At 43.9% G+C, this 22,553-nt stretch overlaps 1 protein-coding gene and 1 pseudogene across 1 annotated transcript in view; both read right to left on the reverse strand.

Annotated features, from left to right (window-relative positions):
- Positions 1-665: 665 nt before the first annotated feature.
- The window catches only part of LOC126108728 (partner of bursicon), a 35,225-nt gene continuing 13,337 nt past the window's right edge, over positions 666-22,553 (reverse strand). The window contains exons 2-4 of the mRNA XM_049914062.1: positions 21,524-21,675; positions 10,717-10,841; positions 666-1,008 (exon numbers count right to left, since the gene is read on the reverse strand). Of these exons, the coding sequence (XP_049770019.1) occupies positions 838-1,008; positions 10,717-10,841; positions 21,524-21,671 (444 nt within the window). The 5' untranslated portion in view covers positions 21,672-21,675 and the 3' untranslated portion in view covers positions 666-837. The remainder of the gene's footprint in view (positions 1,009-10,716; positions 10,842-21,523; positions 21,676-22,553) is intronic.
- LOC126109061 (5S ribosomal RNA) lies at positions 12,411-12,528 on the reverse strand (annotated as a pseudogene).

The following is a 22,553-nucleotide window of genomic DNA, read 5'->3' on the forward strand; positions in this document are numbered from 1 at the left end:
GGCTTTTGTCAAAGTTTCGAGAACATACCTTCACCGAGGAGTCAAGCAGTATGTTGCCCTCCTACGTATATCTCGCGAAGAGACCGTGAGGATAAAATCAGAGAGATTAGAGCCCACAGAGAGGCATATTGACAATCTTTTTTTCCAGTGACGATACGAGACTGGAATAGAAGGGAGAACCGATAGACGTACTCAAAGTACCCTCCGCCACACACCGTCGGGTGGCTTGCGGAGTATGGATGTAAATGTAGATGGTGTGGTCATGACAAGGTCCAATCGCGACGGCTGCCGTCTGCTGTTCTGTGTCGTCTTCAGACGAATCACCTCACAGCACTGATTCTGTACAACAATCTGTCACACACACACACACACACACACACGCACACACACACACTGCTCCACTGCTGTGATGCATGTAAATTGAGGAGCTTAGCATGAAATCCTGGCACACTGCCTCAATGCGACAAGTGTGATCTGTTATTGCGGTGATTAGTATTTTGTCCGTGGCCAATATTTCAAGGCCATGGTCAATACGATGGTGAATTTTCGTGAATCTGTTTCAAGGAAAACAAAAAGGTTGTAACTTGGTACGTGAATGATAGCAAAGGAAAGCGTCTGGACTAAAAAAAAAAAAAAAAAAAAAAAAAAAGAGTACATCTCTGGTGTCTTTATTGCGCATCTGCAACGTACAAAGGTAGACAAGTGTATGGGAAACGCGACAACAGCGCAGCACCGCCAGGTGACGTCACAGTAGGGCCTGCAGCGCTACAAAAGTCGCAGGCGGCGCAGGAGTCGGCGGCGTTTCTGCGCAGCGCGACGCGGCGTCTTCAGGAGCGGCTAGCGCGAGAAGTCGCCGCACTTGAAGCACTTGCACTCAGCGGGCTCGCGCAGCCGGATGTCCATGGTGGCCATGCCCTCGGCGGTGAGGCGGGCGCCGTCCGGGTCGTAGCAGTGCGACAGCGTCACGGTGCGCTCGCGCAGGAAGGACTCGCGGCAGCAGTAGCACTCCTGCCGAAACACACACGCTGTGCTCAGAGGCCGGGTTCGGAGGAATGTACTGTACTCAAAGCACAATTTCAGCAGATGTACAATGTCAGAGCATCACTTTGGGAACGCACTGTACTTAGAAAAGAAATTTTTTGAACATACTGTGCTCAAAGAACAATTTCAGCACATGTACAATGTCAGATCATCTCTTTGGCAACGCACTGTACTCAGAAAAGAAACTTTTTGAACATACTGTACTAAAAAAAGTTTCAGCTGATGTACAATGTCAGATTATTAGTTTGGGAACACACTGTACTCAAAAAAGAAACTTTTTGAACATACTGTACTCGAAACAGAATTTCAACTGACATACAATGTCACAACATACATTTGGGGACGCACTGTCCGCCGAAGAGAAATTTTGTGAACATATTGCACTGAAAACACAATTCAACTGATATTCAATGTCATACTATTACTTTGGGAACGCACTGTACTCATAAAAGAAATTTTTTGAACGTACTATTCTCATTTCAACTGATACACAATATCAGATCATACCCTTTGTAACGCACTGTACTTAAACAAGACATTTTTTGAACCTACTGTAGTCAAAACATGATTTCAACTGATATACAATGTCGGATCATAGCTTTGAGAATGAACTGTAGTCAGAAAAAAGTTTGAACGTACTGTACTCAGAATACACTTTCAACTCATATACAACGTGTGATCCTACTTTTGGGAACACACTATACACAAAAAAAAATTTTTGAACATACTGTAGTCAAAACACTATCTCAAGTGTTATACAACGTCAGATAATACCCTTTGGAACGCACTGTACTTAAACAAAAAAATTTTTGAACCTACTGTACTCAACACATGATTTCAACTGATATACTATGTCAGATCACAGCTTTGGGAATGAACTGTAGTCAGAAAAAAGAACATACTGTACTCAAAATACACGTTCAACTCATATACAACGTCTGGGAACGTTTGGGAACTCACTCCACCCAAAAAATTTTTTTAATGTACTGTAGTCAAAACACAATTTCAACTGATATACGTCAGATCAGAGCTTTGGGAACGCTCTGTACTCAGAAAAGGAATTTTTTGAACATGTTTTACTGAGAAAGTACTTTCAGGTGATATTCGATATCAGACCATTCCTGGGAACTTAAGTTCCGTCAATTCAAACTGTCAGAACAGAATTTTTTCAACATACTGAACTCAGATACAAGTTACTCATTATATCGAGTGTCCGATCACACCTTTCGGAACACACTGTTCTCGAAACCTAAGTTCTCTTAATGCAACCACTCAGAAAAGAAACTTTTTGAACATGCTGTAATCAGTACCAATTTCAGATGATTTTCAGTGTCATATCATACCTTTAGGATCACACTATGCTCAGAGATAAAGTTCTCTTAATGCACACTCTCAGAAGAGAAGTGTTATGAACATACTGTGCTCATGTAAGTATTTCAGATGACACCTCTGAGAACACATTGAACTTACGGTATTCTGAAACAAACAGTCTCCTTAGGGGACCTTTGTCGTTCTCCTATCATCTCCAAAGTTGCAGGACTTGAACATCAGTACCCAGACATCGAATTCCTACGTCAGTACGACGGGATTCTCGAAACAACACAAAAAATCGGCTTCGCGCATAAAAAAAATTCGAAGAACAATATTTGTAGTTTGTTAACAAGATCGTCGGCAGCTATGCATGTAGCAGATTCTGTTTGCAATAATAAAATTGCTGTCAACCGTAAATTCTATATTTATTAACAAATTCGATTGGTAATTAACATACACTGAATCACAATTAAATTAAAATTCGGTATAGGCATGCCAAAACCATTTATGTCGAATAAAGAAATGTATGTGCGTCAATAGCAGAGTTCAGACATCATCCATTTTCAGTAACATCATGGCGGAAAATATAACGAGAACATGTAAGGAAGCCACGAAAGGAGTGCAAGGAATCTGTCTAGGTTGAAAGAAGCAAGATTAGAATGCTGACCTCCAAACTTTCGGTGATGATTCGGCATTTTCAGCCAACGATAAACAAGAATTTCCAATAATGCTCGAAAAAACTACTCTAGATAGCAGAGCAAAGAGGACTAAAGATGGCTCATGATCTGTGAAGAAACAGAAAACATGAAATACAAACAGGATGGAGAAACTGAACTGAATACAAGGTTCGGAGAAATCAAGAAAACAGATATGTAAATTTAAGTATCTTGGTGAATGGATCCAACTGAATGGGCTTGATGGAGAAACAAACAAAGGACGAAATGGTACAAATGGCTCTGAGCACTATGGGACTTAACATCTTAGGTCATCAGTCCCCTAGACTTAGAACTACTTAAACCTAACTAACCTAAGCACATCACACACATCCATGCCCGAGGAAGGGTTCGAACCTGCGATCATTGCAGCAGCGTGGTTCCGGATTGAAGCGCCTAGAACCCCTCGGTCACAGCGGCCGGTCGAAGGATGAGCAGAAAGATAGACATAGCATAGATCTTCGTACAGAATAGGTAATGTCCTACAATGCAAATTTTAGGCACTAGACGACGGGTGTTAGCACTTTGAGTGCCGTGCTTATAATTTTACGTTGTCTTTAGTGTTTCAAAGAAAGCCATGCTCATAATACTGCTGACACAGAGGAGTGTTATGGCAGCATTTCCAGTTTCTGACAAAATTGAGGATGTGTTAGATGACCATCAGGTTCGCTTTAGGAAAGGTAATGGCACCAAAGAGGCAATTCTGAATTTGCCGTTGATAATGAAAGCAAGACTAAAGAAAAATCAAGACAAGACCTGGAAAAAGTGTTACATTGTCAGATGGCGTAAGATAATCAAAATCCTTAGAAAAATACGCGTAAGATATAGGAAAAGATGAGGAATAAAGAGTGGTCCAAAAAACATGCATCCACTGTTTGAAAGTCCATAACTTGCATACTAATTGACGAAGTTGTCTCATTTTTGGTGAAAGTGTATCTTAAAGTCCAACTTAAAGATATCAATGTAGGTGTTCGAAATCGTCACCATTGACATCCACACACAAAGACGATGCCGCCGAACTGCAGCACGAACTACTGACTGCAACGTGTTCAACTGCATGTTTGCACACGAATGTACGATGGATTCTCGAAGTTCATCCAATGTGTGTGGTTTTTGTCGATAAACGACGTCCTTTAGTGTTCCCCACAGGTAAAAGTCCAGAGGAGTTAGGTCTGGGGAACGTGGTGGATACTCCACAGCACATCTACGGCCTATCCATCTCCCTGGTAGATTTTCGTCGAGATACGCCCTAACACGATTTCGGTAGTGGGCTGGGACACCATCTTGTTGAAAGTAAACTCTTCCGTCTCCATACAAGTCTCGGATGGCAAGCAAAATGGATGTCTGAAGCTTCTGAAGGTACACCTCACCGGTAACTGTGCCGTCAAAGAAGAATGGCCCAATCGAGCCCCGGTAAGACAACCCACACCACACATTTACTCCTGGCAAATTCACGGCTTTGTCTACACGGACGTTCGGATTTTCGGCGGCCCAGTAGATGCAATTGCGGCGATTTACTGTACCACTGAGTTTGAACTGTGCCTCATCAGACCACACAATCGTCTCTGCAAACTCTTCATCGTTGCGCACCATGTTAGTAAACCACTCGCAGTACTCCATTCTACGACCTGGGTCGTCCTCGTTCATTGCGTGTAGCAACCGTGGGATGTGGCACTTCCACTTTGCTGTCTTCAAAATTCGCCGAACACTTGAGCGACTCACTCCAGTCTCACGGGCACACTGTCTCACAGACTTCTGTGGTGAGCGAGTGAATTGTTGTAACCCACGACTGGAGTTATCTGGACTTGTTACTGTTACAGGTCGTCCAGATCAGACTAAAGGCCGAAATACTAAGTGTCTTTTTCCAAAGTTGTTTCACAGAGGAAGATTGCACTGTAGTTCCTTCTCTAGATTGCCGCACAAATGACAAAATGGTAGATATCGAAATAGACGACAGAGGGATAGAGAAACAATTAAAATCGCTCAAAAGAGGAAAGGCCTCTGGACCTGATGGGATACCAGTTCAATTTTACACAGAGTACGCGAAGGAACTTGCCCCCCCCCCCCCCTTCTTGCAGCGGTGTACCGTAGGTCTCTGGAAGAGCGTAGCGTTCCAAAAGATTGGAAAAGGGCACAGGTCATCCCCGTTTTCAAGAAGGGACGTCGAACAGATGTGCAGAACTATTGACCTATATCTCTAACGTCGATCAGTTGTAGAATTTTGGAACACGTATTGTGTTCGAGTATAATGACTTTTCTGGAGACGAGAAATCTACTCTGTACGAATCAGCATGGGTTTCGAAAAAGACGGTCATGTGAAACCCAGCTCGCGCTATTCGTCCACGAGACTCAGAGGGCCATAGACACGGGTTCACAGGTAGATGCCGTGTTTCTTGACTTCCGCAAGCCGTTCGATACAGTTCCCCACAGTCGTTTAATGAACAAAGTAAGAGCATATGGACTATCAGACCAATTGTGTGATTGGATTGAAGAGTTCCTAGATAACAGAACGCAGCATGCCGTTCTCAATGGAGAGAAGTCTTCCGAAGTAAGAGTGATTTCAGGTGTGCCGCAGGGGAGTGTCGTAGGACCGTTGCTATTCACAATATACATAAATGACCTGGTGGATGACATCGGAAGTTCACTGAGGCTTTTTGCAGATGATGCTGTGGTGTATCGAGAGGTTGTAACAATGGAAAATTGTACTGAAATGCAGGAGGATCTGCAGCGGATTGACGCATGGTGCAGGGAATGGCAATTGAATCTCAATGTAGACAAGTGTAATGTGCTGCGAATACACAGAAAGATAGATCCTTTATCATTTAGCTAGAAAATAGCAGGTCAGCAACTGGAAGCAGTTAATACCATAAATTATCTGGGAGTACGCATTAGGAGTGATTTAAAATGGAATGATCATATAATGTTGATCGTCGGTAAAGCAGATGCCAGACTGAGATTCATTGGAAGAATCCTAAGGAAATGCAATCCGAAAACAAAGGAAGTAGGTTACAGTACGCTTGTTCGCCCACTGCTTGAATACTGCTCAGCAGTGTGGGATCAGTACCAGACAGGGTTGATAGAAGAGACAGAGAAGATCCAACGGAGAGCAGCGCGCTTCGTTACAGGATCATTTAGTAATCGCGAAAGCGTTACGGAGATGATAGATAAACTCCAGTGGAAGACTCTGCAGGAGAGACGCTCAGTAGCTCGGTACGGGCTTTTGTTGAAGTTTCGAGAACATACCTTCATCGAGGAGTCGAGCGGTATATTGCTCCCTCCTACGTATATATCGCGAAGAGACCATGAGTATAAAATCAGAGAGATTAGAGCCCACACAGAGGCATACCGACAATCCTTCTTTCCACGAACAATACGAGACTGGAATAGAAGGGAGAACCGATAGAGCTACTGAAGATACCCTCCGCCACACACCGTCAGGTGGCTTGCGGAGTATGGATGTAGATGTAGATGCAGATGTAGATCGTTGTTTGTGTACATCTTTAACACAGCCTTCGGCTTCAAATTTGTCTCGAATGCGACGAATCGTTAAACGTGTCGGTGGCTCTGTTTGATGCTCATTTCGCCATTGCAGTTGAACCTCATTAATGTTTTCGTACTTAAAATACCACTTCAAAAATGACTTCCTTTCATCGAATGTAAGCCTTGCGCCAGCCATGTTTACTCGAGTAACCAGGTGCAACTAAGAACAAAACACTGACTATCTGGCGACTGTCATCTGACAAAACAAAACAACGCAATACAACGCTTGTGTGGTTATCGCCGGAACTACAAACTATTACACTACCGAAGATGAGACAACTCCGTCAATTAGTTTGCCAGTTATGGAATTTTAAAAAGTGGATACATTTTTTGCAGCTCTCTATATACATGTGCAACAACCAAGAGGGAACAAAAGAGTGGGACACGAAGAATAAAGTGCTGGGATTAAACAGGGTGTAACACAGGGATGTAGTCTTTGACTCCTACTGCTGAATCTGTACGTCGGAGATGCAATGACGGAAATAAAAGAAAGGGTCGAGAGTGAGATTAAGACGGCCGGGGTGGCCGTGCAGTTCTAGGCGCTTCAGTCTGGAACCGCGCGACCGCTACGGTCGTAGGTTCGAATCCTGCCTAGGGCATGGATGTGTGTGATGTCCTTAGGTTAGTTAGGTTTAAGTAGTTCTAAGTTCTAGGGGACTGATGACCTCAGATGTTAAATCCCATAGTGCTCGGAGCCATTTTTCAGCACCTGGTTACCGGTATCTTTGGATATGATCATGGAGAATAAATATATACCGGGTGATCAAAAAGTCAGTATAAATTTGAAAACTGAAAAAATCACGGAATAATGTAGATAGAGAGGTACAAATTGACACACATGCTTCGAATGACGTGGGGTTTTATTACAACCAAAAATATACAAAAGTTCAAAAAATGTCCCACAGATGGCGCTTCATCTGATCAGAATAGCAATAATTAGCGTAACGAAGTAAGGCAAGGCAAAGATGATGTTCTTTACAGGAAATGCTCAATATGTCCACCATCATCCCTCAACAATAGCTGTAGTCGAGGAATAATGTTGTGGACAGCACTGTAAAGCATGTCCGGAGTTATGGTGAGGCATTGGCATCGGATGTTGTCTTTCAGCATCCCTAGAGATGTCGGTCGATCACGATACACTTGCGACTTCAGGTAACCCCAAAGCCAATAATCGCACGGACTGAGGTCTGGGGACCCGGGAGGCCGAGCGTGACGAAAGTGGCGGCTGAGCACACGATCATCACCAAACGACGCGCGCAAGAGATCTGTCGGACATTTTGTGAACTTTGCTTGTTTTTTTTTTTTTTGGTTCTAATAAAACCCCATCTCATTCCAAGCATGTGTGTCAATTTTTACCTCTCTATCTACATTATTCCGTTGGTTATTCAGTTTTCAAATTTATACTGACTTTATGATGACCCGGTATATAGAGTAAGCTACAGAGTGGAAATATCTCTGCAGTGAGCACTGCATTCTGCGTATGTTGTCAACATTAATCTGGAATTGTCACGTGATATGGGGACGACGCTGTTTGTTTGAGGCCTATTCACACTGGATATCACATCACGTCACGTCAAAACATCCCAAAGTGCGTTTCATATGGCGGCATTACTACAGGTCGTCAACCGACTGTCGCGTCACGTTACGTCATTTTAAAGTTACTATGGAAGAAAGTTTTGACGTTATCATCGTCTGCCGACACCGCAAGTTAACCTATTTTCACCAAGATCGCTCGCTTTATAGTTGTGGAATTTGTGCTTTTCTGTCTTTGTAATCTTTATTTTACTGTTATTCTTTGTTTTAGCGGCTAATTGCAAATGTTCCGTCACGACTTGAATATTGTTTCCATTGAGTGTTCTTACGCAAGCGGGGTCAGATAGCTGAAAGAGAAAAATTATTTAGATTTTACAATAACAGTGACGCCCACAATGTATATAAACAACATAAGTTGACGAAGCAATCTAAAACATCTAAAGTGAAAATGCCAGCTTTTATGATGTAGAAGAAATACAGTCAGTTATGTCAGAAAAAAATGGATAAGGTGAACAGGCTCCATTTATTTCTTTATAGCTATTTTTGACGCGTTTGCATCCAGTATTTCGCATAGCAAATAAATGTCGTTCTGAAATGTCGTTTAATTTCTCAGTACTTTACCAAACAAAACTGATCAACAACTTACGTTAGTAAGTTTGCTTTGGCGATTAATAACATTTACCGCTCTTAGTTGCGCAGTTCCGACCCCATGCTATGACATTTTGAATCAAAGATGGTAGCTCATAATCTCACTTTCATCTTTCAGTACTGGACTAAGAGAACTGAAGTGACATGACGTGACGGCCAGTGCAAAACACACACCGACATGGTGATGTTCGTCAACGCTACGAGCCCATTCTATACCAGATATCAAATGAAAATTGTTATGGTGTATACGAAACACATATACGAAATGCATAGCACCTACGAAGGAAATCTGTCTGTACTAGCGACAGAACGATGTTCAGAATGTATAGGGTGCATTTCGGGCCAACCTACGTCATCACAATATCGCGTGAGCACAGTGGCAATATATGTTGAAACATAAAATCAGTTCTGCTCAAATGAATGCTCTGTGCAGTGAACATTCTGACGCGCAGAACGAGAAATCTGTTAGCAGCTAAAGTTATGTGATTTTGGGATTAGCCTGTATATCACTTAGCGTATTTTGAGTGTTATTACTTTGCTGCTACAGATAGATCACCTTCAGATGTACTTTGAAACTTTAAATAAGCGTTTTACAGACATTTTTAACAGTTAGATGTCAGGAAATGAAGCAGAAGTAGAGATATGAATAGTAATAGTAGTCTGGTTTCTCGCTACGGTGTCGTAGCTCAGATTCCATTTTATATACGTTTTTTTTCCGTAATGGGATAAGATGCGACGGCCAACAATATTTCTTTACATTTTCTGTTGAACTTTTGACATAGTCGAATCTCTGTTTCAATTAATTACATTATAACAACACTGAACACGGCACCGAAGCGTCACGAAAAAAGAACGCATTTTGTACTCTGAAATTGTTGCAGTAAATGCGGTAAACGATTTGCACCACCCGCTTCTCCATTATCATTTTCAATATTTCTCTACTTATCCTTCTGCTTCTATAGACAAATGAAACACCTGTATCATTTTTGCGCTATCTCATCAAAAAATTAAACGATACACTAAGCACAAAAAATAAACAATTATAAGATGAATGTTTGAATTTAGGAGTAATAAAATAAGTCAGAGCGAACAATAGTTTTCTAGTCTTTGTATTGTATTGATTCATGTTGTCGAATCTGTTCTAGTTGGCTAAGTTACAATGACAGTGTACAGAAATCTGTCTCATGCACAAATACTTAAATATATGGAAAGGTTTGAGAACCTGCATAAACTGGAGGAAATCAATCAAACTGTCATGAATAAATTTTATCTGCGTATGAACATAGTTCGAATATATGTTACACTGACTGGCAGTTTAGTCACACGCACCTGCTGATTTATCTAGCACTTGTAAAAACATGGCTAGAAAATCGCAGAAATTATATACACAGTACAAGACTTTGTAATACCGTATTTCGATGTTTTTTAACATATAAAATGCCTCAAAACAATATGATGTTTGTAATTATACATTTGTTGTACGTACCTGTCAAAAGTAAGTCGTCTCCCTTTCACATACTTCTCTCTACATTACAGTGACGACAGTACTATACCACAGCTGTTACTAAAATTGAGACGCACAGAAACGTATATAAAACAAGGTGAATACGAGCAATATTGAAGTTTTGCTACTATCGCAAATTGTAGAGAAGCGGGACTGTCCCAGAATAACGTGGTTTGATGTTGAGAACATGCGTGGTATGCTATGCTCAACCCACAGATATACATGCTCTATGGATATACTACCTGGTGTAAAAGACCGATAAGAATAAAAACGTCAACAGAAAACGATATTTAGAAAGAATTTCAGTATTGAGATGAAAGAACTAGATATCGAGAAGTATCGGTATATTTTCCGCGTCCCCACACGTCCTAGAGATCGCTCTCCAGAGCGTTCACGTTGAGACCCGTGTGCTGCAGTGATGCATACCTTGAGGAAGCCGGTGGGCGTGGTGACGGAGGGCTGGACTTGCGAGTTGCACGCCCCCTCGCACTTGTTGACGCCCACCTCGCTGGTGCAGGTCCTCTGCAGCCGGCCCAGCTCGTCGAACTCCTCTGCGGACAGAAAAGAATGCGCTGGTTCCTCAAGGCTCCATTCTGGGTCCTCTTCAGTTCCTGACATATTCACTATGTGATCAAAAATATCCGGACACCCCCAAAATCTGATGTTTTTTTTTTATATTAGGTGCAATGTACTGCCACCTACTCTCATGTACTTCATATCAGCGACCTCAGTAGTCATTAGACGACGTGAGAGAGAACTCTGCAGAACTGACGGACTTCGAATGTGGTCAGGCGATGGAGTGTCACTTGTGTCACGCGTCTGTACGCGAGATTTCCACACTCCTAAACATCCCTAGGACCGATGTTTCCGATGTGATAGTGAATTGGAAACGTGAAGGGACACATACAGCACAAAAGCGTACACGCTGACCTCGTCTGTTGACTGACAAAGACCGCTGACAGTTGAAGACGGTCGTAATGTGTAAGAGGCAGACAACTATCCACACCTTCACTGAGGAATTCCAAAAGTGCATCAGCATCCACTGCAAGTACTATGACAGTTAGGCAGAAGATGAGGAAACTTGGATTCTAAGGTCCAGCGGCTGCTCATAAGCCACACATCACGCCGGCAAATTCCAAACGACGCCTCGCTTGGTGTAAGGAGGGTAAACATTGAACAGTGGTAAAACGTTGTGTGGGGTGACGAATCACGGTACGCAATGTGGCGATGCGGCGGCAGGGTGTGGGTATGGCCGGTGAACGTCACGTCATCTGCCAGCGTGTGTTGTACCAACAGTAAAATTCAGAGGCGGTGGTGTTATTGTGTGGTCATGTTTTTCGTGGAGTGCACCCCTTGTTGTTTTACGTGTCACTATCTCAACACAGGTCAACAATGATGCTTTAAGCACGTTCTTGCTTCCCACTGTTGAAGAGCAGTTCGGGGATGGCGACTGTTCATAATGCACGGCCTGTGACGGAGTGGTTACACGGTAATAACATCCCTGTAATGGACTGGCCTGCACAGAATCCTGACCTGAATCCTACAGAACACCTTTGGGATGTTTTGGAACGCCGATTTTGTGCCAGGCCTCACCGACTGTCATCCATACCTTTCCTCAGTGCAGCACTCCGTGAAGAATGGGCTGCCATTCCCCAAGAAACCTTCCAGCACCTGACTGAACATATGCCTGCGCGAGTGGAAGCTGTCATCAAGGCTAAGGGTGGGTCAACACCATACTGAATTCCAACATTACCGGTTGAGTCATTTTCAGCCAGCTGTCTGGATACTTATGATCACATAGTGTAAATAGTGTAAATATTGTTCTCGCTATTATATGGTTCTGAGATCCTTGCACGTTTAATAAACTCACAGGAAAAAATTAGTCACCTCTATATTATTGGACCTAAACTAATGTCTGCCCGAACAAGAGATGAAGGCCCAACGATACCAATCAGCCGACGTGTCAATCTGACCTACAGGCGTCCCTAGTTGCGAATATGGAGTGGCATGTGGTCAGCACACCGCACACCCGACGATGTGTCAGTTTACGAGACCGGAGCCGCTACTCCTCAGTCCAGTAGCTCCTCAGTTTGCCTCACAAGGGCTGAGAGCACCCCGCTTGCCAACAGCGCTCAGCAGACAGGACGGTCACCCATCCAAGTGCTAGCCCAGCCCGACAGCGCTTAACTTCGGTGATCTGACGGGAACCGGTGTTACCGCTGTGGCGAAGCCAATGGCACGTCTAGATTAGTAGCATCATTCAATACAGTGTAATTCCCGTCGTGTATTGGATAACTGCCCGAATTCGGTTAGGAGGTGAGCCCACAATGTTGTTCAGATACGTCGCATCCAGGTTAAGGGCAGCCGGAGGCGCCTATGCTGCCCATGTTAAAATTACTAAGTTTGAGGAACATTTATGAATAAACTACCAAATAGAAAAATTTGAATTTTTTTTTACATATAGAGTGGTTTAGTATTGCAGTTATGACAGAGGGATTTTGGGGTATCTTTTCTAGTTTCCTTCCAATTATTTTTTTTATTAATGACCGAAATTTTTTTTACAAACAACTGCTTTATAATTAAACTGAAATGAAACTACTGAACATATTGTCAAATGGCTGTGTTACAATGTACGTTTGACCACTAGGAGTGCTGTATAAAAATTTCATCTCTCTAGCTCGAGTGGATTTTGAGAAAATGTTCCTTATATTCGAAAAATTCTAATTTATGGGAAATGGCTATCGAAGTTTCTCAATACATTCCTGCACTATAGGATGGATTATCAGGGCCTTCTTCTTCATCCTCCAAAAGCTTCCTCTTCTGTCTTCTTTTCTGGCCTGTTGTTCCATCACACCTCATATGCCTTTCTCTTCTTTCTGCTCCTCTTATCCTTTCTCTGTCAATACTTCTTAGTGCTCGTACAGTGTTCACCCCAGCTGTAAATCCTAATGCCTTCAGAACTTCACACTTCACACTGTTCCCTTGGTTGTAGGTTGCTATTGCATCATGAATGCCAAAGTGCAGTGTTTTTATGCTTACAACCACACTTTTAGGAATCACTTTCCAAATCAAATTGTTTATGCTCTCATTAGGATTCTGCGTCTTTAAGTGTAGACATTTGTGAAACAATTCTGGCTGTGCTAAGTCATGAAAAATTGGTTTTATTGCATTTATCACAGCTGCTGGCAAACCGTGTTTGTGATCATAGTCCTTTTTTGCATTATATTTGCACCAGGAATCTTTTGGGCACAGGATGTGTTGAGGGTATTCATTGGAAGAGGCAGTATGAAGGAACAATGCCCACACTGCTTTTCTCATGTCACTAACATTACTAGTATTTTGCCTTATAGCATACCCATAGTATCTCTGTAGACGTTCAATCACCTCATCAGTAAGCCTGCCTCTCCCTCCTATTGTCTTTCCATCACTGAGCTTACTCGAACCCAAAGTTTGTTTGAGCCTTCGAAGCCGTGCACCCATTCGCTTTTGCACATGCCCAATGCATTCCAACTTTTCAACTACAAATTCATTTCCATATGGTTTCAGTTCCTCTATAGTCTTGAAACCTTTGGAGTCACCATCCCCACGGTAGTATTTGGTAGAAGATGTCACAGGGCTATGGCCGGCCATGTGTTGCTTAGCAGAAGAATGCACTGTTTCAGTAATTGTAGTATCGCAACTTGGTATTAGTGTTAATTTTCTTTTCCCTACATTCTTCCTCTTCTTATATACACGGTTACTAAAACGTGGCATCGTAACCAGAACAACGCTTTACACAAGAAGTATAATACTACCAACAACAGGCACAACACTGAACTAATTCGAAACGGTAAACTGCAAAGAGGCGATGTTCCGCGCTCTTAGCGCTTCATTTGTCACAGAAAACAATGTAGCCAACGCTTGCACACTCGCTGTATGCGTAACATAAGGCGCTGTATGCGTAACAGGCCGAGAAAATCTCAAGCAGTTCGCCAGGAAGTCACGAGAGGGTGTTAGATGCATTCAGCGGCCGCCCATTTCCTCTGCAGGCGTGGGGGAAAAATGGTAATAACTCCACTTCTAGGGCGAGTAGGACAATAATTCAAAGTTTACATTGAAGAGGAATGTTCCAATTAATTTTCGGTAGCAAAAAAAAAATCGTAATTTTTTGGATTTGACCACCTCCGGCTCCCCTTAACCCACACGCAGAGGATTTGATAGTTGAGTTCCACGAAATTGCGGGGATGCCGAAGTCTGTGTTTTATCCGCCGTTCCAACACGTCCCAGAGATTTTTTACGAGGTTTAAGTCAGGTGATGCTGAAGGCCGGTCCAGATGTAGCAGGGTGGGGTTGTGTTGAGAAAACCAGTCGCTTGTTCTACCAGCCCGATGAACTTTTCTGTTTCCAGAATGAGATTTTCACTCTGCAGCGGAGTGTGCGCTGATATGAAACTTCCTGGCAGATTAAAACTGTGTGCCGGACCGAGACTCGAACTCTGGACCTTTGCCTTTCTGCGGGCAAGAGCACTTGCCCGCGAAAGGCAAAGGCCCCGAGTTCGAGTCTCGGTCCGGCACAGTTTTAATGCGCAAGGAAGTTTCAACTTTTCTCTTGACTCCAAATGCTGATTCTACGCGGTTCCCATCACAACGTTCTCTCGCTAACAGACTATGATGGATCTCCATTCACTATCTGCAGAAATTCCAGTCGGATTTCGCAGTCATTTCCATTCACAAGCCGTGACCCAGGTCTCTGGTGTCCCCCAGTCGGAATCTTTTGCCGACAAGAATTCTAAAGTCGTGTCTCGCGACCAGCTGCCTGTCACCACATCTCTTTGCCACACTGAACAAATTCAGCAACTTCACACACGCATGCTCATGGGCGCAGCCAAACACGTTCGACTCTTCTTTTTGCCATCCTGTCACTTTCTTACATTTACCCATGGTTACATTCAATGTGACATTGTAGTTCTGTCAGAGACAGCAAAGGACTTGGAAGAGCAGTTGAACGGAATGGATGGTGTCTTGAAGGGAGGATATAAGATGAACATCAACAAAAACAAAACGAGAATAACGGAATGTAGTCAAATTAAGTCGGGTGATGTTGAGAGTATTAGATTAGGAAATGAGACACTTAAAGTAGTAAAGGAGTTTTGCTATTTGGGGAGCAAAATAACTGATGATGGTCGAATTAGAGAGGATATAAAATCCAGACTGGCAATGGCAAGGAAAGCGTTTCTGAAGAAGAGAAATTTGTTAACATCGAGTATAGATTTAAGTGTCAGGAAGTCATTTCTGAAAGTACTTGTATGGAGTGTAGCCATGTATGGAAGTGAAACATGGACGGTAAATAGTTTGGACAAGAAGAGAATAGAAGCTTTCGAAATGTGGTGCTACAGAAGAATGCTGAAGATTAGATGGGTAGATCACATAACTAATGACGAAGTATTGAACAGGATTGGGGAGAAGAGAAGTTTGTGGCACAACTTGACCAGAAGAAGGGATCGGTTGGTAGGACATGTTCTGAGGCATCAAGGGATCACCAATTTAGTATTGGAGGGCAGCATGGAGGGTAAAAATCGTAGGGGGAGACCAAGAGATGAATACACTAAGCAGATTCAGAAGGATGTAGGTTGCAGTAGGTACTGGGAGATGAAGAAGCTTGCACAGGATAGAGTAGCATGGAGAGCTGCATCAAACCAGTCTCAGGACTGAAGACCACAACAACAACAACATTCAATGTCCGCCTAGAATACAACTTCGAGATTCGTTGCTTAAGCCAACTGCAGAGAGGTCATCAGCTCATGTGCTTCCCTCGAAACACAGACGAAAAAATAATTTCTGCGCGTATGTGTGTGCCATCAACGAAGGAGTAAAACTAACTTTGTGTTCTGCCTTATGGCAGTTCTTGTCATGGGGGAAGCATCGTCAGAGACGTCCACCGAATGAGCATCTAGGAAAGTGATTCCAGTGATGGTTTCCTGTTGCCTTCCACTGATGATGATGAAATGATAATGAAGACAACACAACACCCAGTCCCTCAGCAGAGAAAGTCTCCGACCCAGCCGGGAATCGAACCCGGGCCCCTTGGCGTGACAGACCGCCGCGCTGACCACACATTATTGGGACGGACGACATACGAAAGGATCTACTAAAGGTAAGGAACAGCGGTGTTGTCGTTGTGGTCTTCAGTCCTGAGACTGGTTTGATGCAGCTCTCCATGCTACTCTATCCTGTGCAAGCTTCTTCATCTCCCAGTACCTACTGCAACCTGCATCCTTCTGCATCTGTTTAGTGTATTCATCTCTTGGTCTCCCTCTGCGATTTTTTACCCTCCACGCTGCCCTCCAATACTAAATTGGTGATCCCTTGATGCCTCAGAATATGTCCTACCAACCGATCCCTTCTTCTTGTCAAGTTGTGCCACAAACTTCTCCCCAATCCTATTCAATACCCCCTCATTAGTTATGTGATCTACCCATCTAATCTTCAGCATTCTTCTGCAGCACCACACTTCAGAATCTTCCATTCTCTTCTTGTCCAAACTATTTATCGTCCATGTTTTCAGCTCAATATATAGCTACACTCCATATAAATACTTTCAGAAAGGACTTTCTGACATTTAAATCTATACTGGATGTTAACAAATTTTTCCCCTTCAGAGACGCTTTCGTTGCCATTAGCCGCTCCACATTTATATCCTCGCTACTTCGACCATCATCATTTATTTTGATTACCAGGTAACAAAACTAACCTACTACTTTACGTGTCTCATTTCCTAATCTAACTCGCTCAGCATCACCTGATTTAATTCGACTACAATCCACTATCCTCTCTTTGCTTTTGTTGATGTTCATCTACATCTACATCCATACTCCGCAAACCACCTGACGGTGTGTGGCGGAGGGTACCTTCAGTACCTCTATCGGTTCTCCCTTCTATTCCAGTCTCGTATTGTTCGTGGAAAGAAGGATTGTCGGTATGCCTCTGTGTGGGCTCTAATCTCTCTGATTTTATCCTCACGGTCTCTTCGCGAGATATATGTAGGAGGGAGCAATATACTGCTTGACTCTTCGGTGAAGGTATGTTCTCGAAACTTTGACAAAGGCCCGTACCGAGCTACTGAGCGTCTCTCCTGCATAGTCTTCCACTGGAGTTTATCTACCATCTGCGTACCGCTTTCGCGATTACTAAATGATCCTGTAACGAAGCGCGCTGCTCTCCGTTGGATTTTCTCTATGTCTTGTATCAACCCTATCTGGTACGGATCCCACACTGCTGAGCAGTATTCAAGCAGTGGGCGAACAAGCGTACTGTACCCTACTTCTTTTGTTTTCGGATTGCATTTCCTTAGGAAATATCCTCCTTTCAAGTCACTGCCCATTCTGTTCAACTGCTCTTCCAGGTCCTTTGCGGTGTCTGATGGAATTACAATGCTACTGGAAAACGTCGACGTTTTTATTTCTTCTCCGTTGATTTTAATTTGTATTGCAAAATTTTCTTTTGTTTCCTTTACTGCTTGCTCAATATACATATTGAATAACATCGGGGATAGGCTACAACCCTCTCTCACTCCCTTTTCAGACACTGCATCCGTTTCGTGTCCCTAGACTCTCATAACTACCACTCGCTTTCTGTACAAATTTTAAATAACCTTTCGCTCCCTGTATTTTACGGCTGCCGCCTTTAGAATTTTAACGGTGTACAATTTGAATTCTTCTTGGGTGTTAGAATACTTTGAAGCGTATGAGGTTTGTTTTCGCGGGGTATCGACGAATTCACTCAGCTTCTTGTCGAATGGTTTTAGTTTATTCATTTGCGTTTTCCAGAAGCATTTCTTTAGAAATCACAATTCTGCATGGTTCTGCTACAACCAAGTAAGTCATTTCTTTGTGATCTGGCAAAATCGTTTATCTCTGCGAAATACAGGTCAAAAACATGGAGACACCGCGACAAATGCATTCTTGAATGTAAATGGAGGCGACAAGCAAACCTATGGGTTGCGAAGTTGTACACTGAAGAGCCAAAGAAACTGGTACACCTGCCTAATATCGTGTACGGCCCGCGCGACCACGAAGTGGTATGGACTCGACTAATGTCTGAAGCAGCTATGGAGGGAATCGACACTATGAATCCTGCAGGGGGGTCCATAAAACCGTAAGAGTACGAGACGGTGGAGATCTCTTCTGAACAGCACGTTCATTCGACATATGATCAATAACGTCCATATACGGGGAACTTGTGGGCCAGCGGAAGTGTTTAAACTCAGAAGAGTGTTCCTGGAGACACACTGTAGGAATTCTGGAGTGGTGGGGTGTCGCATTGTCCTGCTGAAATTGCCCAAGTCCGTCAGAACGTAGAATGGACATGAACGGAAGCAGGTGATCAGACAGGATGCTTACGTCCGTGTCACCTGTCAGAGTGGTGTCTAGACGTATCAGGAGTCCCACATCACTCCACCTGTACACGCCCCACACCATTACAGAGCCTCCAACAGCTTGAACGGTCCGCTGCTGACATGCAGGGTCCACAGATTCGTGAGGTTGTCTCCATACTCGCTACAATTTGAAACGAGACTCGTTCGACCAGGCAACACGTTTCCAGTCATCAACAGTGCAATGTCGGTGTTGATGCGCCCAAGCGAGGCGTAAAATTTTGTGTCGTGCAGTCATCAACGGTGCAAGAGAGGGACGTCGGATCCGAAAGTTCATAACGATCATGTTTCGTTGAATGGTTCGCACGCAGACACTTGTTAATGGCCCAGCACTCAAATCTGCTCCAATTTGCGGAAGGGTTGCATTTCCGCCACGTTCAACAATTCTCTTCAATCGTCGTTGGTCCCGTTCTTGATCTTTTGCCGGTCGCAGCGATGTAAGAAGAGATTTTATCTTTTACCGGATTCCTGATATTCGCGGTAGTTGTTGTTGGTGTTGTGGTCCTCAGTCCAGAGACTGGTTTGATGCAGCTCTCCATGCTACTCTACCCTGTGCAAGCTTCTTCATCTCCCAGTACCTACTGCAGCCTACATCCTTCTGAATCTGTTTAGTGTATTCATCTCTTGGCCTCCCTCTGCAATTTTTGACCCTCCACGCTGCCCTCCAATACTAGATTGGTAATCCCTTGATGCCTCAGAATATGCCCTACGAACCGATCCCTTCTTCTAGTCAAGTTGTGCTACAAATTTGTCTCCAATTCTTTTAAATCTTTTTTATTTACCAGATTACCGATTTCGGTCTTTAATTACCATCATCAGATCTGTTTCATACAAACAGATCTGATGATGGTCATTAAAGACCGAAACCGGTAATATGGTAAATAAAAAAAGATTGTGACCACAGTTTCGGTTTCAGACCGGGAAGATCAACAACGGACCTCATATTTGCGGTAAGGCAACTGCAGGAGAGGCACTATGAGTACGGGAAGGACTTAATCATGGCCTTTTTGGATATTGAGAAGGCGTATGACAGTATCTGTAGGGACAAGCTCAGGGATGTGCTGAACGCAAAAGGGATAGATGAAGAGATAACACGAAAAGTCAGAAAAGTGTATGAGGGAAGTGAGAGTTGTTTGAAAGTGGGGAGGGAACGTACTGCATGGTTCAAGCTGGAAAATGGGCTGCGAGAGGGAAATGCACTTTCCCCTTTGTTGTTTATTATTGTTATGGATGAAATCCTACAGCAAGTATCAGATGCAATCGGAGATCATAAAATGAAAGCAGTGCTTTTTGCCGATGACCTGATGTTGTGGGGAAATTGCGAGAAGGAGGTGCAAGAGCAGTTAGATGCATGTGAGGCAACGGCGGCACAATATGGAATGCATTTCTCTGCAAAGAAAAGTGAAATAATCGTCACAACAAGGAAGAAGAATAGGCCAAATGTGGATATAACTTGTGGAGGGGAAAAACTACAAGTGGTAGAGAACTTCAAGTACCTGGGAAGCGTGATTGAAAGTAAGGGGGGAAACGCAATGGAAATATATGAAAGGTGCAGAAAAGCAGGGCAGTTCTACAGATGCATTAGGGGGCTTATTTGGAGCAAGGAGGTGCCACAGAAATCCAAGGGAATTATATACCGAACCTACTTTGTCTCAATATTGGCATACGGAAGTGAGACATGGGTAATGCACGAAAGCGACAAAAGTAGAATACAGGCTAGTGAAATGAAGTTCCAGAGGAGCAGGTTGGGTGTAACAAGACGAGACAGATTGCGAAATGTGTATGTGAGGGAAAGACTAAAGGAAGAACCGGTACAGGACAGGATAGAAAAATCAAGACTGCAGTGGTATGGACACATGAAGAGAATGGATGAGGGAAGAATCCCAAAGAGGATGTTTGATCTGCAACTGGAGGGGAAGAGGCCCAGAGGAAGACCAAGGGATAGATGGGTGAAGGGAGTGAAGGAATGTGTGATGAGAAGAGGAGAGAACTGGAAGAAGGTGGAAGAGGGGGAGCAGTGGAAAGACAGAACACGATGGAGAGGCTTGTGTTCCCGACAGACCCAGCCAGTGGCTGGAAACTGTCCAAGATGATGATATGTGACCATAGACGTAAATTAAAGGAAACTTATTATAATGTTACTTAAAATCCGTCTTGATTGCAAAAGAAATATTTTTTTAATTTTTTTTTTTTTATTATTCATATGACCGGTTTCGGTTCATTTAGAACCATCTTCAGATCTGATATTTCAGTTACAGGAGTAACCCGTCCAAATCCAGCAACTTTCACATGCTACGTCACATCATGTGAAAGTTGCTGGATTTGGACGGGTTACTCCTGTAACTGAAATATCAGATCTGAAGATGGTTCTGAATGAACCGAAACCGGTCATATGAATAATTAAAAAAAAAATTGCAATCAAGACGGATTTTAAGTAACATTATAAAATCACTGATTGCTGTTATCCCATAAGACATTATGTCTGTTTTTGCAAAGGAAAGTTATTACATATATGGGTCGCTGTGTTTTTTCGCGATGATGTCGCAGCTTGTGGAACCTTTATGGTCTAGTTTGGAGAGACAGGGGCGTGATAGCTATCCATCATCATTACCCAAACTTGCCACTATATTGCAGGGAGAATGGATAAGAATTCTCATGGGAACTGTACTTATTCGTTGCGAGACTACTGGAAGCTGTTTTTAAGGTCACATTGTATTAGGGGTGATAACTCCCCCCCCCCCCCCCCCCCCCCCAGGTCTGCACCTTGCGACTGTGACACAGCGCGCCCCCCAGTCCAGAAGACTCCAGCCAGCTCACAGCTCACCTTTGATGATGTGGATCTCCGAGGGCAGCGTCTCGCAGGCCTCTTCGCCGCCCCCGGCGGGTTGGGGGCGGGCCACGGGGGCGAGGGCGGCCGCCAGGATCACCAGCGACAGCGGCACCACCGACGACCACGTAGACGGGGCCTGCATCCTCCTGTAACCGCACCCACCATTACTCGTTACGGCTTGCGCCTGCCGCACCAGCTGCAAAAGCCCAGCATTCGCAAGCGTATGCATCACGAAGATACTCAAATATTTTAATATGTTGAAACTTCCTGGCAGATTAAAACTGTGTGCCAGACCGAGACTCGAACTCGGGTCCTTTGCCTTTTGAGGGGAAGTGCTCTACCAACTGAGCTACCCAAGCACGACTGACGCCCCGTGCTCACAGCTTTACTTCTGCCAGTACCTCGTCTCCGGCCTTCCAAACTTTACAGAAGCTCTCCTGCGAACCTTGCAGAACTAGCACTCCTGAAAGGAAGGATATTGCGGAGACATGAATAAGCCACAGCCTGGGGGATGTTTCCAGAATGAGATTTTCACTCTGCAGCGGAGTGTGCGCTGATATGAAACTTCCTGGGAGATTAAAACTGTGTGCCGGACCGAGACTCGAACTCGGGACCTTTGCCTATCGCGGGCAAGTGCTCTACCATCTGAGCTACCCAAGCACGACTCACGCCCCGTGCTCACAGCTTTACTTCTGCCAGTACCTCGTCTCCTACCTTCCAAACTTTACAGAAGCTCTCCTGCGAACCTTGCAGGACTAGCACTCCTGAAAGAAAGGATATTGCGGAGACATGAATAAGCCACAGCCTGGGGGATGTTTCCAGAATGAGATTTTCACTCTGCAGCGGAGTGTGCGCTGATATGAAACTTCCTGGGAGATTAAAACTGTGTGCTGGACCGAGACTCGAACTCGGGACCTTTGCCTTTTGAGGGGAAGTGCTCTACCAACTGAGCTTCCCAAGCACGACTCACGCCCCGTGCTCACAGCTTTACTTCTGCCAGTACCTCGTCTCCTGCCTTCCAAAC

Source organism: Schistocerca cancellata, chromosome 11 (genome assembly GCF_023864275.1).
Source record: "Schistocerca cancellata isolate TAMUIC-IGC-003103 chromosome 11, iqSchCanc2.1, whole genome shotgun sequence".
Lineage (NCBI taxonomy): Eukaryota > Metazoa > Arthropoda > Insecta > Orthoptera > Acrididae > Schistocerca > Schistocerca cancellata.